The sequence below is a fragment of the Limanda limanda genome, chromosome 11, assembly GCF_963576545.1.
Source record: "Limanda limanda chromosome 11, fLimLim1.1, whole genome shotgun sequence".
NCBI classification, from domain to species: Eukaryota; Metazoa; Chordata; class Actinopteri; order Pleuronectiformes; family Pleuronectidae; genus Limanda; species Limanda limanda.
In genome coordinates this window covers 8,656,991-8,672,031 of record NC_083646.1, presented here as the reverse complement: position 1 = coordinate 8,672,031, position 15,041 = coordinate 8,656,991, and the positions used below count along the sequence as shown (strand labels likewise).

At 46.6% G+C, this 15,041-nt stretch overlaps 1 protein-coding gene across 1 annotated transcript in view; it reads right to left on the bottom strand.

Annotated features, from left to right (window-relative positions):
• Nucleotides 1–6,049: 6,049 nt before the first annotated feature.
• Nucleotides 6,050–15,041, bottom strand: part of LOC133014635 (forkhead box protein O3-like) — a 29,656-nt gene continuing 20,664 nt past the window's right edge. Inside the window, exon 2 of the mRNA XM_061081902.1 lies at nucleotides 6,050–7,759. Within this exon, the coding sequence (XP_060937885.1) occupies nucleotides 6,050–7,759 (1,710 nt within the window). The remainder of the gene's footprint in view (nucleotides 7,760–15,041) is intronic.

Genomic DNA, 15,041 nt, shown 5'->3' with positions numbered 1-15,041 from the left:
ACCACTGCAGGGGTTAGGTGCAGGGATCCTTGAGGTTTGTTGTCTTGTTCAAGGAAACAGGGCGTGGTAGAAATTTGGGTCTTGAACACGAGCCGTCTGGTTTAGCGCAGTTTGCCAGTTCTCTATAGTTTACAGGTTCCACCCCCACCAGAAGTCTTGGACTGAATGCTTCATGGTTTGGTGAAAGATTTACTTTCTTCTTCTCCTTGAAACAATGACAATGAAGGCCTCTGACGATTCCGCTGCACTTTTAAAAAGAAATTTAGGATAGAGACAAAGTTCTGGTTCTTCTCATTAAAGATAAATACCGTTATCAAGCACCATATGCACCAGATTATTAGACTTGCTTAAAGATAATTGTCCTCGATTTATCTTAGTAAGATATTCAATCTATTTTTTAACCAGAGCTGACAGGAAATAGTTGATTGCATGGCTGATGCACTGATATCCCAAAGCATCTATTATGAGAAGCACTAAAGAGGCTCATTTAAAAAAATATATAAGTTCACGAGTTATATGCTAATTAAATTTAGTGATTAAGGTGCAGTTATAAAGAAAAGAGAATCTTCACAACCAAGAACACAAGATTAAAAACTGCCACACCCAAACCGGCTGCCGGGGGTTTTAATACAGCGACAAACAGTGAACGAAAACTGGATCCAGGTTATTAATGTTTGCCATTGCTGTTAAAGTTTGTTTGCACCAATGTGAGGGAAATTCAAGGCATTGGGCAGCGATGCAAACATGTCTCTGTGGAGTAAGATATAGAGCTTTAAAGCTGAATCGAGCTGAACAAACTACACCTAAACATTATTTTCATACCATTAAATTACATAAGATATTTAAATTCAGTGCACAGTGACCAACTTGCTTTATCCCCTATCTGTCCATGAGATCAGGTTTGAACATGCTGTTGTCTCATCATCGTCCTGGTGTCTTTGCACCAGACCTGCAGCTTTCAACTCTGCTTTTAGTCGGAAATTCTCAAAGGCCTTTCTGACAAGCTCTTCTAACTCTATACCCCTGTGTGTCAGGTTGTTTGCCATTTTAACACCTCTTCTTTGACTATATTCTTTATGCTGTTGCTGCTTTGAGAGCAAGAAAATGAAAGACATTCCACAACTGATGGTGTTTTTTTTCATCATAAATGTCTTCAAAACCCGAGAAGAATTCTCTAGGTGATTAGCTCTGATATGTCCTTTTGGAAAAATTTTCTGATATTACTGATTCTGCCGTTGTATCTTTAAATCTCATCTTTTGAGTTATAACTGAAACTCAAAGTCTCAAACCCTTGAACTAATGAAATGTCTTTTGAGAGATTTTACACTCGCTAGAGACAGGGACAAATTGTATCTTTAAAAATGATCTCTGAAACACAGAAGTTAGTTTAGCTACAGATACAAGAATCATGCTCTTGTTTGATTATTTTACTTATCGCTGCCGTGGCGGTAAATCATATTGATTATTAAGTTCAGTCCGGGACAGAGCGCGATGTCGCTGCAACTCGTTGGCTTTGGTTTGAAAACACAACGAAAATCCCCAAATTTAGCAGCTCAGCAGCAGAACCCCTCTCCTGGTGGTCCCTCCGTGTCCTCTCTCAGCTCTTTACCCATATGGAGACAATTTAAAGGAAACTGTTTCGGATCATTTTGCATTGGCAGGGCAACACCACATGTTACAGTGAAATAATTACACAGTTGGACTTTTCTCTGCCAAGAGATATGATTTTTTTCCACAATTAAAACTTTTTTTATCCACTGCTCTGCAGAACACTATCCACTTACATTGAGTCTGAGATTTCATCAGTCTGAAAATATTATTCAAATAGCTGCCCATTCAGACTAGCTATAGCAAAAATAATCATTTCAAAACTTTAATTGTAAACGGCAGGCCATATATGTATGTCGTGTCTTATACATCTCAAAATTCAGTTCAAATGATTATAATCAATTCTTTCTCTTTGCTTTTTTTCTTCCGCTGCTTCTATTCACTCAGACATCTTTAAAATCATGTTATGACGGTGATTATTGAAATTGATTTCCACAGTCACTGCTGTGGGTAAGAATAAGTCTTGACACTTGTTCCGGAGACTTTACAACAAACTCCATCATTCCGTGTTGGAGTATTAATCATTTCTCTGAACAATTGAGTTTTTGGAGGTATAGCACCTTTTCACTTTGCAGCTCGGCTGGAAAGTGAAAAGTGCTGAATCCTCATAAGCACTCAAGGACATCTGTACCCTGGAGCCTTGCCTGGGTGGGTCTGTCTGTTAGCAGTTAGCAGTGTCCCCAGCCAGCCTTTAGCTCCAAGGGCGGTCTCTCCAACGATATCGCTGGGCCAAGTAAGGAAAGACTTCCTCCCAGATGCTTGAGTGGATGAATAATGACACTGTAACACAGCTTCTCTCTCCCTCTCTCTCTCTGATAATGAGTAACAGAAGAGCAGACCCTCCCCGAGGCACAGCACCTGGACTGGACTGCCTGCCCGTCTACCTCAACCTCCATCTCTCTCAGGAGACGGGCGGTGAGGAGTAAGACTTTGGCCGTGCGCCAGCCTCTCCGTCTCTGCTCCACTCACTCAGTCTGGTCTAATTGTGAAATCATGAAACATCCCATAAAGTTACGGAGCCACGTTTTGGCTCGACAGACCCTCCCCAAAAATGTTTCATGAAAAACAGCTCTTAATCGTTTGCTTCGGTGTCAAGCATCTTTAGCTTCGAATATACACCGCCTGGCTTCCACCCTCCAACACCTATGTCTCTCTCTTTCCCTCCACTTCTCACTTGTTTCCCTGCAGAGAGGCTTTGTCAAGTGGAGTCAATTAAAACTGTACATCTAAGTGAGAAATGTCTGTTTGAGCGCGCGCGCCGGTGCACATGGTTTCATAACCGCGCTGTGTGCTTCTTTTGTGCAAACGTGTGAATTTGTGGTATTTTCAAATGTATGTGTGTGAATGTGCATGTGTGGTGTGAGTCTGTGTATGTGTGTAAACGTCTGAGCGAGTGTAGAGGCGGGGGCTCCCCTGGGGCCTGGCAGTATGGCGCCGAGCGCTGCACACTCCTCCTGTGAAAACGCCTCCAATGGGACCGGGACAGCTGTGGCCAACCAATGCCGCTTCATGGGCCATAACAAGCCTTGTGACACACACACACACACACACACACACACACACAAACACACACACACACACATATATATATATACACCTATTACCCCTTATCCTTCCAACTCTGTCTGGCTGCATCCTTGTTTTGTCTGTCTATCATGTATTATCCCTCTTTCTGTCTCTCTCTCACACAGACTCACCCCATTTCTCTCTCTTTCTCATGCAGTTGCACAAGTGATGCTCCTCGACATATGTGAAGGTCCATTTTTTACCCCGTTCTTTTCATTTTTTAAAAATCAATACAACCCACTTGTTTCTGCCTCCCACGCACCAACTAGGCGTAACACGGCTGCAGGGGTTGTCTGTACGAGTTTTGAAAATGACACTAACTACACAATGAAGAAATTAATAAACAAGCAACACACATTCATTCGTCTCATTGGCTAGTGTGCACGAGCACATGAGAGAAAGCGCAGCTGACAAGCACAAGTAAGCTCAGGAAAATCCACTGCCGACTGTGAATTGTAAAGAAAAGCTCACTTCAACAGACCTTCTTTTGATTTCATTTATTTAACAGTCACCAGATGATGAGATACATTCTCTTAGAAAAGAAATAGACAACAAAACTGATACTCTTTTTGAGATTTTTAAAAACTATTATACAATATTCTTAATATATAGATTTTGTACAAAATAAAAGTCAGTAAAGGGGCAAAGGGAGAGTGACATCTTAAAAAACTGAGAAAAATAAAAGGAAGGGGACAGGAATAGACTCAAACAACGACCACATTTGGGAGAGACAAAGACCAATCTCTTTCATAAATAAATATAGGAAAATTAGACATCATATATAGCTCTCTCTCCAATAGCAGGGCATTGCTAAATGTCTGTAGCATAGGATATAACAGAACTGCTTTGTGAGGCCCATTTGCTTAGAAAATCCCACTAATTCTCCACATAGATTAAGTGGAACCAGTGTGGCTAAAAGCCCTGAAATATAAGTATTTACCTCAATAATAGGTCTGATAGTCTGTGCCATGCTTGACCTTTGGCTGGAACAATAAGCCCCACCCCACCTGTACACCCCAGCACCCCCCTCGTTTCCTTTGTGTGCTGTACTTGGTACAGACCAAGCGCAGAGAGTCTGCTTGAGGGAGGCAGAGAATAGGGATGTCCTCTTTTTTTCTCCCTCCCAAGGCCAGTGAGACACAAGCTTCAGTCTCCCCCACTCACAAACACGGAGACAATTGAGCCGAGCACATGTGTGGGGGGGGGGGGGGGGGGGCACAGTATTGGAGTATAGGAAGGTCGTACCGCACTACCAACATCATTTCACCATTGAATAACATCCTTACACTGCTGCTATTTCAGCGCTGTTCTTGTTGGTCCTTGGAATTTCAACAATACAACAACAACTACAAGACAACAGAATAAAACACACAAAAAGTGGATGTGGATGGCTGTGGTGCATCACAACCCTGTTTGATGTAGACTCATGCCACTCTGACTGGCTGATTGTTTTCTCTGTAAATCTCCTCTCTTTGCACCTATTTGAGTTGTTGACGCTCAGGGTAAAAGCCCAGAAAACATGGGAACAAGGGAACACAGAATACAGATATGGAAATGATTTACGATACCAATACGCTACATGTTTTCATACACATGCCCAATGAGCACGGAAACTGAGGCTGATGACTGATCCCACGGCAACGACAGACTTGTTGTTCTATCCTTGTCTCCATCTTTTCTATCTTTTGTACCCTCTGTGAGCAGGCAAGTGGACAGTGACATTGGCCCTTCTCAGAGCAGGACAGCAGGCAGAGTGACTTGGCGTTAATCACAGTTTTGTCTCGCTTTCTTGGCACATTAAGTTGGAGAGGCGAGTGGCGGCCGGGGTGAGAGATGGGAGGACAACGCGGTAGATTCTCAATAATGACGCATCGCTGCCACATCACTTTGGAGATTAAAAGCAAGATGCTGAATTTCAATCAAAGCACATTAATGGCTTGGTGTGAGAAATGGCCACTTTGTCTCCCCTGGCAGGCAGAGAGAGGGAGACAGATAAAGGGAGAGAGAGGGGGAGCTGGCACAAGAAGAACAGGTGAGACAAGGTGATATGACATTTTAATTCACCAAATTGCATGCTAGCCAGTAATGATAGAATCCTTTTAACGATGTAGTGACAATATTCTCCCAGCAATGGCAAAAGGTCATTGACAAAATGTTGCATCCGAGAGAGAAGTCAAAGTGCCAAGGACTGAATGCATGAAGCTGTAAATAACAGCACTGTTGATGTAAGATAATTAATTGGAAGCAATGATTAAGTGAATGTCGCAATTGAAGTGGTTTCAGATCAGAATTATGTTGTATAAACACTCAAATCAGGCTTAAATCTAACAAAATCTTACATATTTTTTTTATAAAATATCAATTAAGAACAAAAAAAGGGGTTGTCCTCACCACTGTCAATGACAGAATATGAAAATATCGGGACTGATTTTAATTCAGTGCCAAGATCTGACATTTTATTAACTGAGCTTTTGATTTCCACACTTGCTCCGATCAAATCGTGCCGCCACCTTACAAAACATGCCGAGCTCTGCCTGAGCTGCTCTGTGAACGTGTTGCACTGTGAGATGTGACCCACTTGCAATAAAGTGCATTGAGAGTTCAGTTCTCATGGTAGATGAGAAGCGATGTTGGGCAATCACAGCTGAGAGATTGTCATCACAGTATAGCTAGTACAAGGAAAAACCTAATGTGACATCTTGGAGGGGAGGGGGATAAAAAGAGGAGGGGGTGACAGAAGAACTGTCAGGACAACAAAGGGAGATGGGGGAGTTGGTCGTATAGTCTCTGTGTCAAGTCCGGAGTGTCACAGCTGAGCACAGTGCTTCTGGGGTGGGGTAGTTCTTTCTGGGGGTGGGATGTGCTGTCCTTGACTTCAGCCTGGCACCCAGCTCTGGTTGCTGTGGGCTTGCTGTGGACTGGCAAGACTGCTCATCCCCAACCCCATGCCCATGGTCACACCCATGCCCATACCCATGCCAATGCCCACCCCCTGGGCTAGGGAGCAGTCAAAATTAAAGTCCATCTCCTCCCCAGAGTCCATAATGTCATGGAGGAGGATGGACTCCACATCGCAGTCCAGGCTACCGTGGAACATGTCAATGTCCAAATCGGCCGGTAGTCTCTCAAGGGTGTGAGGTTGGTGATAGCTGTGGTAGTTGCTACCGATGTTACCGTTCCCCATCCCCTGGACATGGTGGTAAAGTCCGTTTGTCATGCCCAGGTGTTGGGGGTCAAGGTAATGGTTCTGACGGGGGTGCGGGTGTGGGGCGGCGGCCACATGGCAGGAGTCCTGGGGCATGCCAAGCATACCCGCTGGGTTAGGGGGTAGGGTGGTGGAGGCTGGGAGGTGGGCATGTGATGGGGGGCTGTACAGGTAGGGAGCTTTGTGGTTGTAGGTCTGCAGCTGATTGCCGTTGCCACGTGGGGCCAGAGCCACAGCCCGTGGGGGGGTGTGGTTATGGCTCTGGTTGAGGTTGTGACTGTTGTGAACGAGGCTGTGGGGTGAGTTGTGGTTGCTTACACTGTTGTGATTATGAGTAGGAGTATGGCTATGAGTTCTGTTATGGCTATGAGCTGAGATGTGGCTATGAGGTCCATTGTGGCTGTGACCATTGTGGTGACCAGGGAGGTGGCTGTGATGGTTGGAGCCTACTCCATTACTAGCTTGACCAATCATAGGATGGCTTTCCCTCTCCTGTCCCAGCATCATGTCCTTGGAACAATATTGCTGCCCAGCTGGACCCCCTGTGAGCAGACTCTGCAGGGCATTGGTACTGGAGTATGCCCGCATGGTTCCAGAGAAACTGGCTGGCTTGTTCTCCTGAATGGTCTGCATTGGTGAGTGGTGGCGCAGCATCCCCATGCCTGTTGCTCCGTAGACGCTGGCACTATAAGAGCTCTGCCCCTTCACTCCAGAGCTGTAGTGGTAAACAGGGGTTGGCTGCTTGTGTCTACCGACAGCCGGGTGCTGCTGGTGTTGCTGATGGTGATGATAAGTCTCCTCCATGAGCTGCTCATCCAGCCTGATGGCCCCTGCCAGGTTAGCCAGCTGAGGCAGCTGCTCAAGGGGAGGACAGCGATTCCCAGCTCCCATGGATGGGGAGCGGGCACTGGTCGGTGAGGGGTAGAGATGGGGGGATGTTGAACAGGATAAGCCACCCTCCTCTGGTTCCTCAGGTTCTTCCTCAGCAAGGATAGGTGACAGACGCCCACTGAGGGTCGAGGCTGACGAGCTAGCCCTGGAATGGAGGTCTGTCCAGGCGTCAAACTCTCCATCTGTCCCAGTTGCACCTCCGACTCCTGGGAGGCCTTTCTGAGGTGGGCTGCCATGATCGGGGGAGCCCTGGAGCCCCACCACAGCAGACCCAGCTCCTATCCCAGGACGACCAACCCTCTTGCCTCTGATGCGGCCTTTGCTTTTTAGGTACTTGGTGCTGTTGTCCATGGAGACTGCTCGCCGGCGCGGAGACTTGCCCATCTTCCCTCCATCAGGGTTCAGCATCCACCAGGAACTCTTCCCAGTCCCTTCATTTTGCACTCGGATAAAGCGTGTGTGGAGGGACAGGTTGTGTCGGATGGAGTTCTGTGGAGACAAGAGAAGAACACAACATTCTTACACAAATTGCTTTTTTGAAATATACACTTGCATACGTTTGTATAAGATTCATAAAAAAAAAGTATTGGCAAATATGATTTTTTGACATCAAACAATAAAAGGATGGCTCATAAACTTGGTAGAAGTTCAAATTAACTATTCAACCCACTATGCAATTAGTGTCAACCAAAGTCAGACAACTAAGGGCAGCTTTGACAACACAATCATGTCCGAAGGACAGCTAGAGCTGACACAGAGGAAGACCCTGTAAAACCTCAGCCAACGTGCAACGATCTGAGATTCAGTCAGAGACACTCTCCTCATGTACGTCAATCCTCCCACTTTAATTTCCATCAATCCATCTGTCCTCCTCTACTTCTCCTTTCAGCCAGCCTGATGTAAGCTGCTGTGGTTGAGTGTACTGTATGTTTGAAGTCGGTGCCAGTCTGGCTCGGTGCCAGCCCTGTCTCTTTTACTCTCGTAGCTTGAATGGCAGGGGGGTGTATCGCAAGATTGGGCCAGGAGCAAGGAAGGCTAATGGATGTCTCCCACCCTCCACCATCCACCTTCTCTCCCTATCTCCCTTTCTCTCCCATGTTTTGTCTTTATCACTTTCCCTCTCGACACTGTGTGCTACATATTAAGTTTTTTTTTCAACACACTTCTTAGCACACAAGTCATTTCCCACCTCTGCTTTCAGTCTCTATGCCTTCAATTATACAGTGTGTCACCAATTACTTTCCCATTATCCCCTACAGCAGCGTGTATAGTCACTGACGATATAGATTTCTTTTTTTATTATCATTTACATCTCAATGCTTGCTGAATGCTGATGGTTCCTGATGTGCAACAATCTGTCATTGCAATTCTGATTTCTATAGTGTGTGGGGCATTTTGTCCCTCGAGCAGGAAAACATCAAATCTAAAGCTCTTCCTGCGTTTAAAGAATATACTGGTACAATAGATTGTTTCAGATTGCCGAGTACTCCCACTTCCACCATCTCCATCATGTCGCAGATTATTTGTATTCACACTGAACTGCACGGCAGGGAAACAAATAAATCAAATTGCGGCGGCGAACACAAGCGGGAGGCAAACTGCATTCGGGTGATCTGTGAATGCCTCCTTGGGTTATCTTACTGTGACACCTCCAGCGTTGGGTAACCACGGCAACCAGGTAAACGGGCACAAACGTGCAGAACTATATTATATTGCGGGGAGAGAGAGAGAGAGAGAGACTGAGAGAGAGAGCGATGGAAGGAGAGTGGGGGATGGGGAAAGGATGCAAGAGGAGGCGGTTGTTTGATGCCGCTGCTCCAACACTAAACAGCCTTTCATCTCGGCAGTGCAGGTCCGCAGGGGATGCCCGCTCCCTGCTTCTGACGGCTCCTCTACGTGCCGCGCCAACTCCCTGTCTCACTCTGGCTGGATCATCCACCTATCATACCACTCCAAATCATCCCCATCAAGTCCCGCGCATGCCTGAATTAAAACATATGTAAGCTTTCATGCCATTCCACCAGTGTCGGTTTGTAAATGGGGCATTTTTCAGAAGGGCTGACGCACTTCATGCTCGCAACTCTGTGTGACCTGTCTGATTCAAATCGCGATTTATCCCCCGTACGAGGGGGAAGAGCGGCCCGGCTGAACTTGGAGGGATTTGTCATCGTCCAAACCCTCTTAAACTGATGAATCCACCTGCTAAGAGAGATTTGAGAGATTTCAGATGGTGGTCAGCCACAGTGACGGCATCATCATCATCACCCTCATCCTCACTGGCTGCTGGCTTCCGGTCATGTAGTTTTCCACCACATGGTCTTTTGTTCATTGTCATCCTGTTTGTGTGTTTGTGTGTTTCAGTATCTAAGAATAGCCCGGGTTGCAGGTGGTTCCTCTGTGGGTGTGGTTCTGTCCGCCTCCTGTTCCCTGAGTCTGAGTCAGGGGCAATTTGGCCAGCCTATGGCCCTCACGCCCCTGAAACAGGCAGTCACTGCTAATCCCCCTCCATCCCAGAGTAATCCCAGACAATCCTGGGCTAATCCCAAGTTGATTCAGGGGCACTCCCAGCTGGGTGTCTCACGGGGAGCCATGCCAGGTCACCACGGACACAGTGGGCTGCCCGGATATGCTATGATCCAATAGTAATACAGCATCATTTGAGCTGTGGGAAATAAGGACACTGTAAAACCCTTTCAGGATGCAGTGTTATTGCCTGTTATGTTTGTGTGTTTGTGTGTATTTTGATAAACGATTTCTGAGGTAGTAAGCTGATTGATGTTAACCATTTTTTTTATGCCTCTGTTGCACCGACTACCTTTACTCTGTGTGCTGTCCTTGAGGGTTGCCTTTGCCACGTTTCCACCCCTTAGGGTTGAATAGAATAAAATTGAAAACTTTATTATGTTTTAAATATTCATAAAATGGAAATTCTCTTTCAGCCCCCTGGCTTGCTGAGGCAGACGGATGAAGCCCACAGAAACATACAATGACAGAGGAACACACACATCACACGCCTGGGTCCAGGAAGCTACTTCCTATTCAAATCATACCCCTTTAATACAATGGACCTAGTGGAGAGGCCTCTAAATAATGAATGAAGCAGTGGCTGGGCTTTCGCAGAGAGATGCACTGCCTGGTCCCATAGTGCTGGGAAAAGAACAGACAGAGACATAAGTAGCAGTGCAACTTCTTTGTTTTGTCGTCGGAGACATCTGCAGGAGTCAGCCTACAAACAGCTAAATCAGGCTGAAAGTTGTTTAAGTGAAATTAGTTGAGGATAACAGCTTGCAGACCAATCTAAGTCGGTTAAGGTGAACATGGTTCTATAGGCTGCAGGAAAGAAATCAGCTTGGGTTCAACTCTCATTAAGAGCTAAAAATCCTAATAGCTGATTTAGATATTAAGACAATGGATAGGCTGCTTTGTCCTCAGATTAAAGGTTTAGGCACTTTGCAAACAAATCCTACATGTTGACACTTTTTTCCAAAGCACACAGGTGGACGGACAGAGACGGGCTTTGCATTGGCTCCAGGACGGAACTGAAGTGTTGAAACCAAACAGGCAGAAATGTCTGCTGTTGTTATTTGATCCCACAGATTATGGCTCATTATTTGTTGATGAGCAGAAACAGGTTCTTGGTATTCATCCATAATAACCTCTTTAAGAACCATTCATTTGGATCTTGGAAATCTTACAAAAACAATCAATTGCTCGGCTCTCGCCGCCTCCCCTTTTCCATGTAAACTCACATTGATTCAGGGACTGGAGAGGCCTATTTAGAAATGGGAATCAATGACGTTTAATGGCTATCAGTGCTGAGGCTTAGCACACATCAAAGTTCGGCTAACTGCACAATCCAGCTGCATTATGAGGCCAATATCGCTGCTCAATACACCATATCCAAGTGTTAGCACGGCAATGTCTAACAGCCATGGGCTCGGTATTGTGCCCAAACTGGCTCGGTGTCCAACACTGCCCTCTGTGTCCTCACCAAGGACTTTCAGCCATCCGCATTGGGAGTGGATGTGGCTAGGGGTTAATATATTGGGCCAAATGGCTCATCTGGGTTAACCTGACTGGCACAGGGGGCAGCTGTGCTAGGGGATGCAGCAGGAGGTGGAGGGGCCGTGGGGGTGGGAAAGATAAAGGTACTGCAAGGGGCCCCATCGAGCCACACAAAGGGGTGCCCTCAAAATGCCCCCCGCTTGCCCCATCCCCCTCTATTAGCCCCCCCCCACCACCACCACCGTCAACAGAACCCTCTCTGAATGTTTCCCGCTCACACACATGCTCCCACACAGAGGGGCGAGGAAACAGGTCAGACAGTTTATAGGTCCCATCTTGTGGCGAATGTGCACTCATTCAAACAGAACTGAGTGAGGAACGAGGCACTGTGAGTGGGGTCTGGGAACTGGCAAAAAGAAAACCACTCACCCGATTCAAACAACCTCAAGGGTGAAGCCGAGTGGTGCACTCGCCCCAACTCAGAACACAGCAGCTGTTCTCGTAGTGGCACCGGGTAAAGCCGTTTGCCACACTCGACTGGTATTACCGAACCGTTTCATGCAGAATGGAGCCATTATGTATTGTCAAAGGGTATCCCTCTATGGTGCACATTCATTTGATAAGCCTAAATCAAGGGGGGAGCAACAGAAGCGCTAACTGTGTTTATTGTGATGCTGTATTTGCCTGTGCAGAAGGCAGGAGGGATCAGGGGGAGGGGAGATTTCAACACAACGCAGTTTTGTTCAGCACAGGAATGAGTTTTGTCAGCTAAGCCTGTCTCCAGGCTATTGGTGGAAATTAGCGCCGACTAAATATTCGCTTTCCATGATTGATGTCACGGCTCGCGTTGTCCCTTTGAAAGGAAATAAAGAATTTAGAGCCATGTGGATTAATAGGGACAGGGTTGGGGGAATTTAATGTGTCTGAGGGGGACTTGAAGAGGGACTGAAGAGCCTAATGGCTGCACAGATATGGCACAAAGGAGCTGAGACGATAAGGTATCAGAAAGTGGGAGAAGACATGTGAGAGTATGACAGTAACTACAAGACAGAAAACTGGAAATTGTGTATGAGAGAGAAAGGGGGAGGGAGTGAGGGAGAGCGTGAGACAGAGGGTATGCGAGACAGAAAGAGAGAGATGCAGCTATTTGCCTGAGAGTCAGATGATTAAAATCCCTTTAGGAGACTTCTTTAGGAGAGACAGATGGGCAGACAGGCCTGTTTTTGGAATACAATCAAATTGAAAAGATTAAAAAAAGGAGTCTCTTTTATTAGGAGGTGAGAAACAGTTACTTCTCCGCCACATGTCATCATCGCCTCCGCAGCAGTGGTCGCGGCTGCATCGGCATGCACGGCACACTAAAGCCCTCGTTGGAGAAAAAAAATAAATAAACCTGGGATTAGGAATTGCATCTGTCTCAGCGTATCACTGTGGGGTCTCTGAGGATTGGCAGCATTAGTAATTTATTGCTGAATAAATACGCCCGTCAAAAACTTCACTTCTTATGGGATCATTAGAGGAAAAAAAAGCCGAGCTGAGCCCCAATAACTCGAGGGCTCGTCACTAATCGCGGCCCCATTACAGACACAACTTTCACTCAATCTCAACGCCAATCTGAACAGGTACAATTCAAACGCGGCTGCCATTGTCCTCGAATAGACGGAGTTTGCACAGCAGAGTGATTCAAGTACTGTGAAAGGTGCTCTGTATTCGACCCCATTATTCCAACACTGCAGTGGTGCCATTTATAAAAAGGCTTAAAATGGAAAGCAAGTGTGCGGTAGTGTGTCTGTTAGCCTCGGAACAGGAAGTGGCTGTGGAGAGGGGAGTAATGGAGTTGGTAGGGGATTCCTGCCCTGACTGTGCACTAATTGCAGCCAATGGCTGGCGACTCATCAGCGGTGCCCACCCTGGCGCCGAGGGTAGAGTTGGCATCGGGGTGGCAGGGTGTGGGATGGAGAAGGGCTGCCGCAGCTTTGGTGGATATAAATAGATACTGACAGCTTAGTAGAGCATCTGAGACCCGGATAGGGGATCGGAAAATCCACTCGCATGATGCCAGGGTCAGCTGAGCGTTTCCGGTGGGGACACAATCTGGGCATCACGTCTGACGCCCACGCACAAAACAAGGAGTGGATGAGGGCAAATTAATAGGCATGTGCCACAGTGTAGCATGGATGTGATTTTTCCACTGGGACACGCAAGGTAGGCAGAGCTCACGCCCTCCCACTGAGGATTCACACAACAGGTGTTTGGGCCGGGCCACCTGTGGGGCCAGCCGCCTGCTTGCACTTCACACCTCGTCGAGGGAGCAAACTAACATTTTCCATTGGGCTTGCCATGCCTTTGTTACAGACCAACACATTTCTGGAGAGGCTTTTTACAGCTTTTTTTTTTTACAAGATCAGCAAGATGTGCGTGTGTGCGTGAGTCAATCTGCGTTTATGTGAGCGCCTGTGTGTCTATATTTGTGTATCGGTCCATTTAATAGCCAACAGGCACAGTGTGGAGTTGATTATATTGAAACCTCCCTCTGCCATATACAAAGAAACTGATGGCCAACAATGGAATCAATGCAGGCCTGGGCTTTTTTCCACACTCGGCCTCCGCGTAATCTCATTCATAACAATGAGAATCTCATTTCCCACATTCGAAAGGTCAGTGCACACCTCTGATCACACTTTAATAAACATCATTCTCACCGTTTAATTTAATTTCGGCAGAGCAGGAAACTCATAGGCAGCCATGCACGTGGCATGCAAAATTCATCGGATCGTCCCTTTAATTGTTTCAATTTCACAGTACAGAGAAGAATGACCGCAATCACAGAGATGAAAAAATAATGTGCAAATTCACAAAAACACAAACTCACATCTGCAGAGCACACACAAACACACACACACACTCAAACACACACACACACACATACAGACGGAGAAAAAGATAAGTAGAATCAGTCGAGTGCCAGTTACATTTTAATAAAATAAGCTTCTCAATAATTTTGGGAGCAGCACCAAGTCGTGCCTCCACATCTCTTTTGTCGTCACACATTTTAACTCTCACCTAAACTGGCAAACTGCGCCAAACAACCGCACAAACACGCTAAACCACACATGCGCGCACACACACACACACACACACATACACCTTTGCACACACTCACTCACTGTCTCCCACACGAACATCGCACACACACACACACACACACACACACACACACACACACACACACACACACACACACACACATGCCAACGTGACACAAAGCCTGGCACATCGGGCACACACTCATTACCGCAATGCCAAGCTACCAGTTGCTAAGGAGACCTGTGGGAGAGGGAGGGTTCCTTGTTGTTGCCATAGCAGCCGGCTCGCTCCCTGCCAACTCTCTCCCTCGGGGAGAAACAAGGCAAGAGGTGGGGGGGGTGAAGTGGGCAGAGGTAGGGGGCAGCGGTTTAATAGGGCTGCGGAGGTGCAATGGAACTTCATTAGCCATCAGTGAGCGCCACGCCGACCAGCGCTCCCCGTGAATGCCGACCCACATGCGACACTTCAGCCCGGAGACCTCCACTAACTCACCCACAGCCCAGAGACCCCCACTCACTCACAGACCTGCATGGATCGGATGAAACGCTTGCTGACTTCAATGCTGCTTTCCCCTCTAACTTTATAATATTGTATTTTACAATTAAATGTAGATAGCCTGTTATATATTTGAAGACCAATGTCGTCTGTATGAATATGAGAATGAAAGAACAAGGAAATG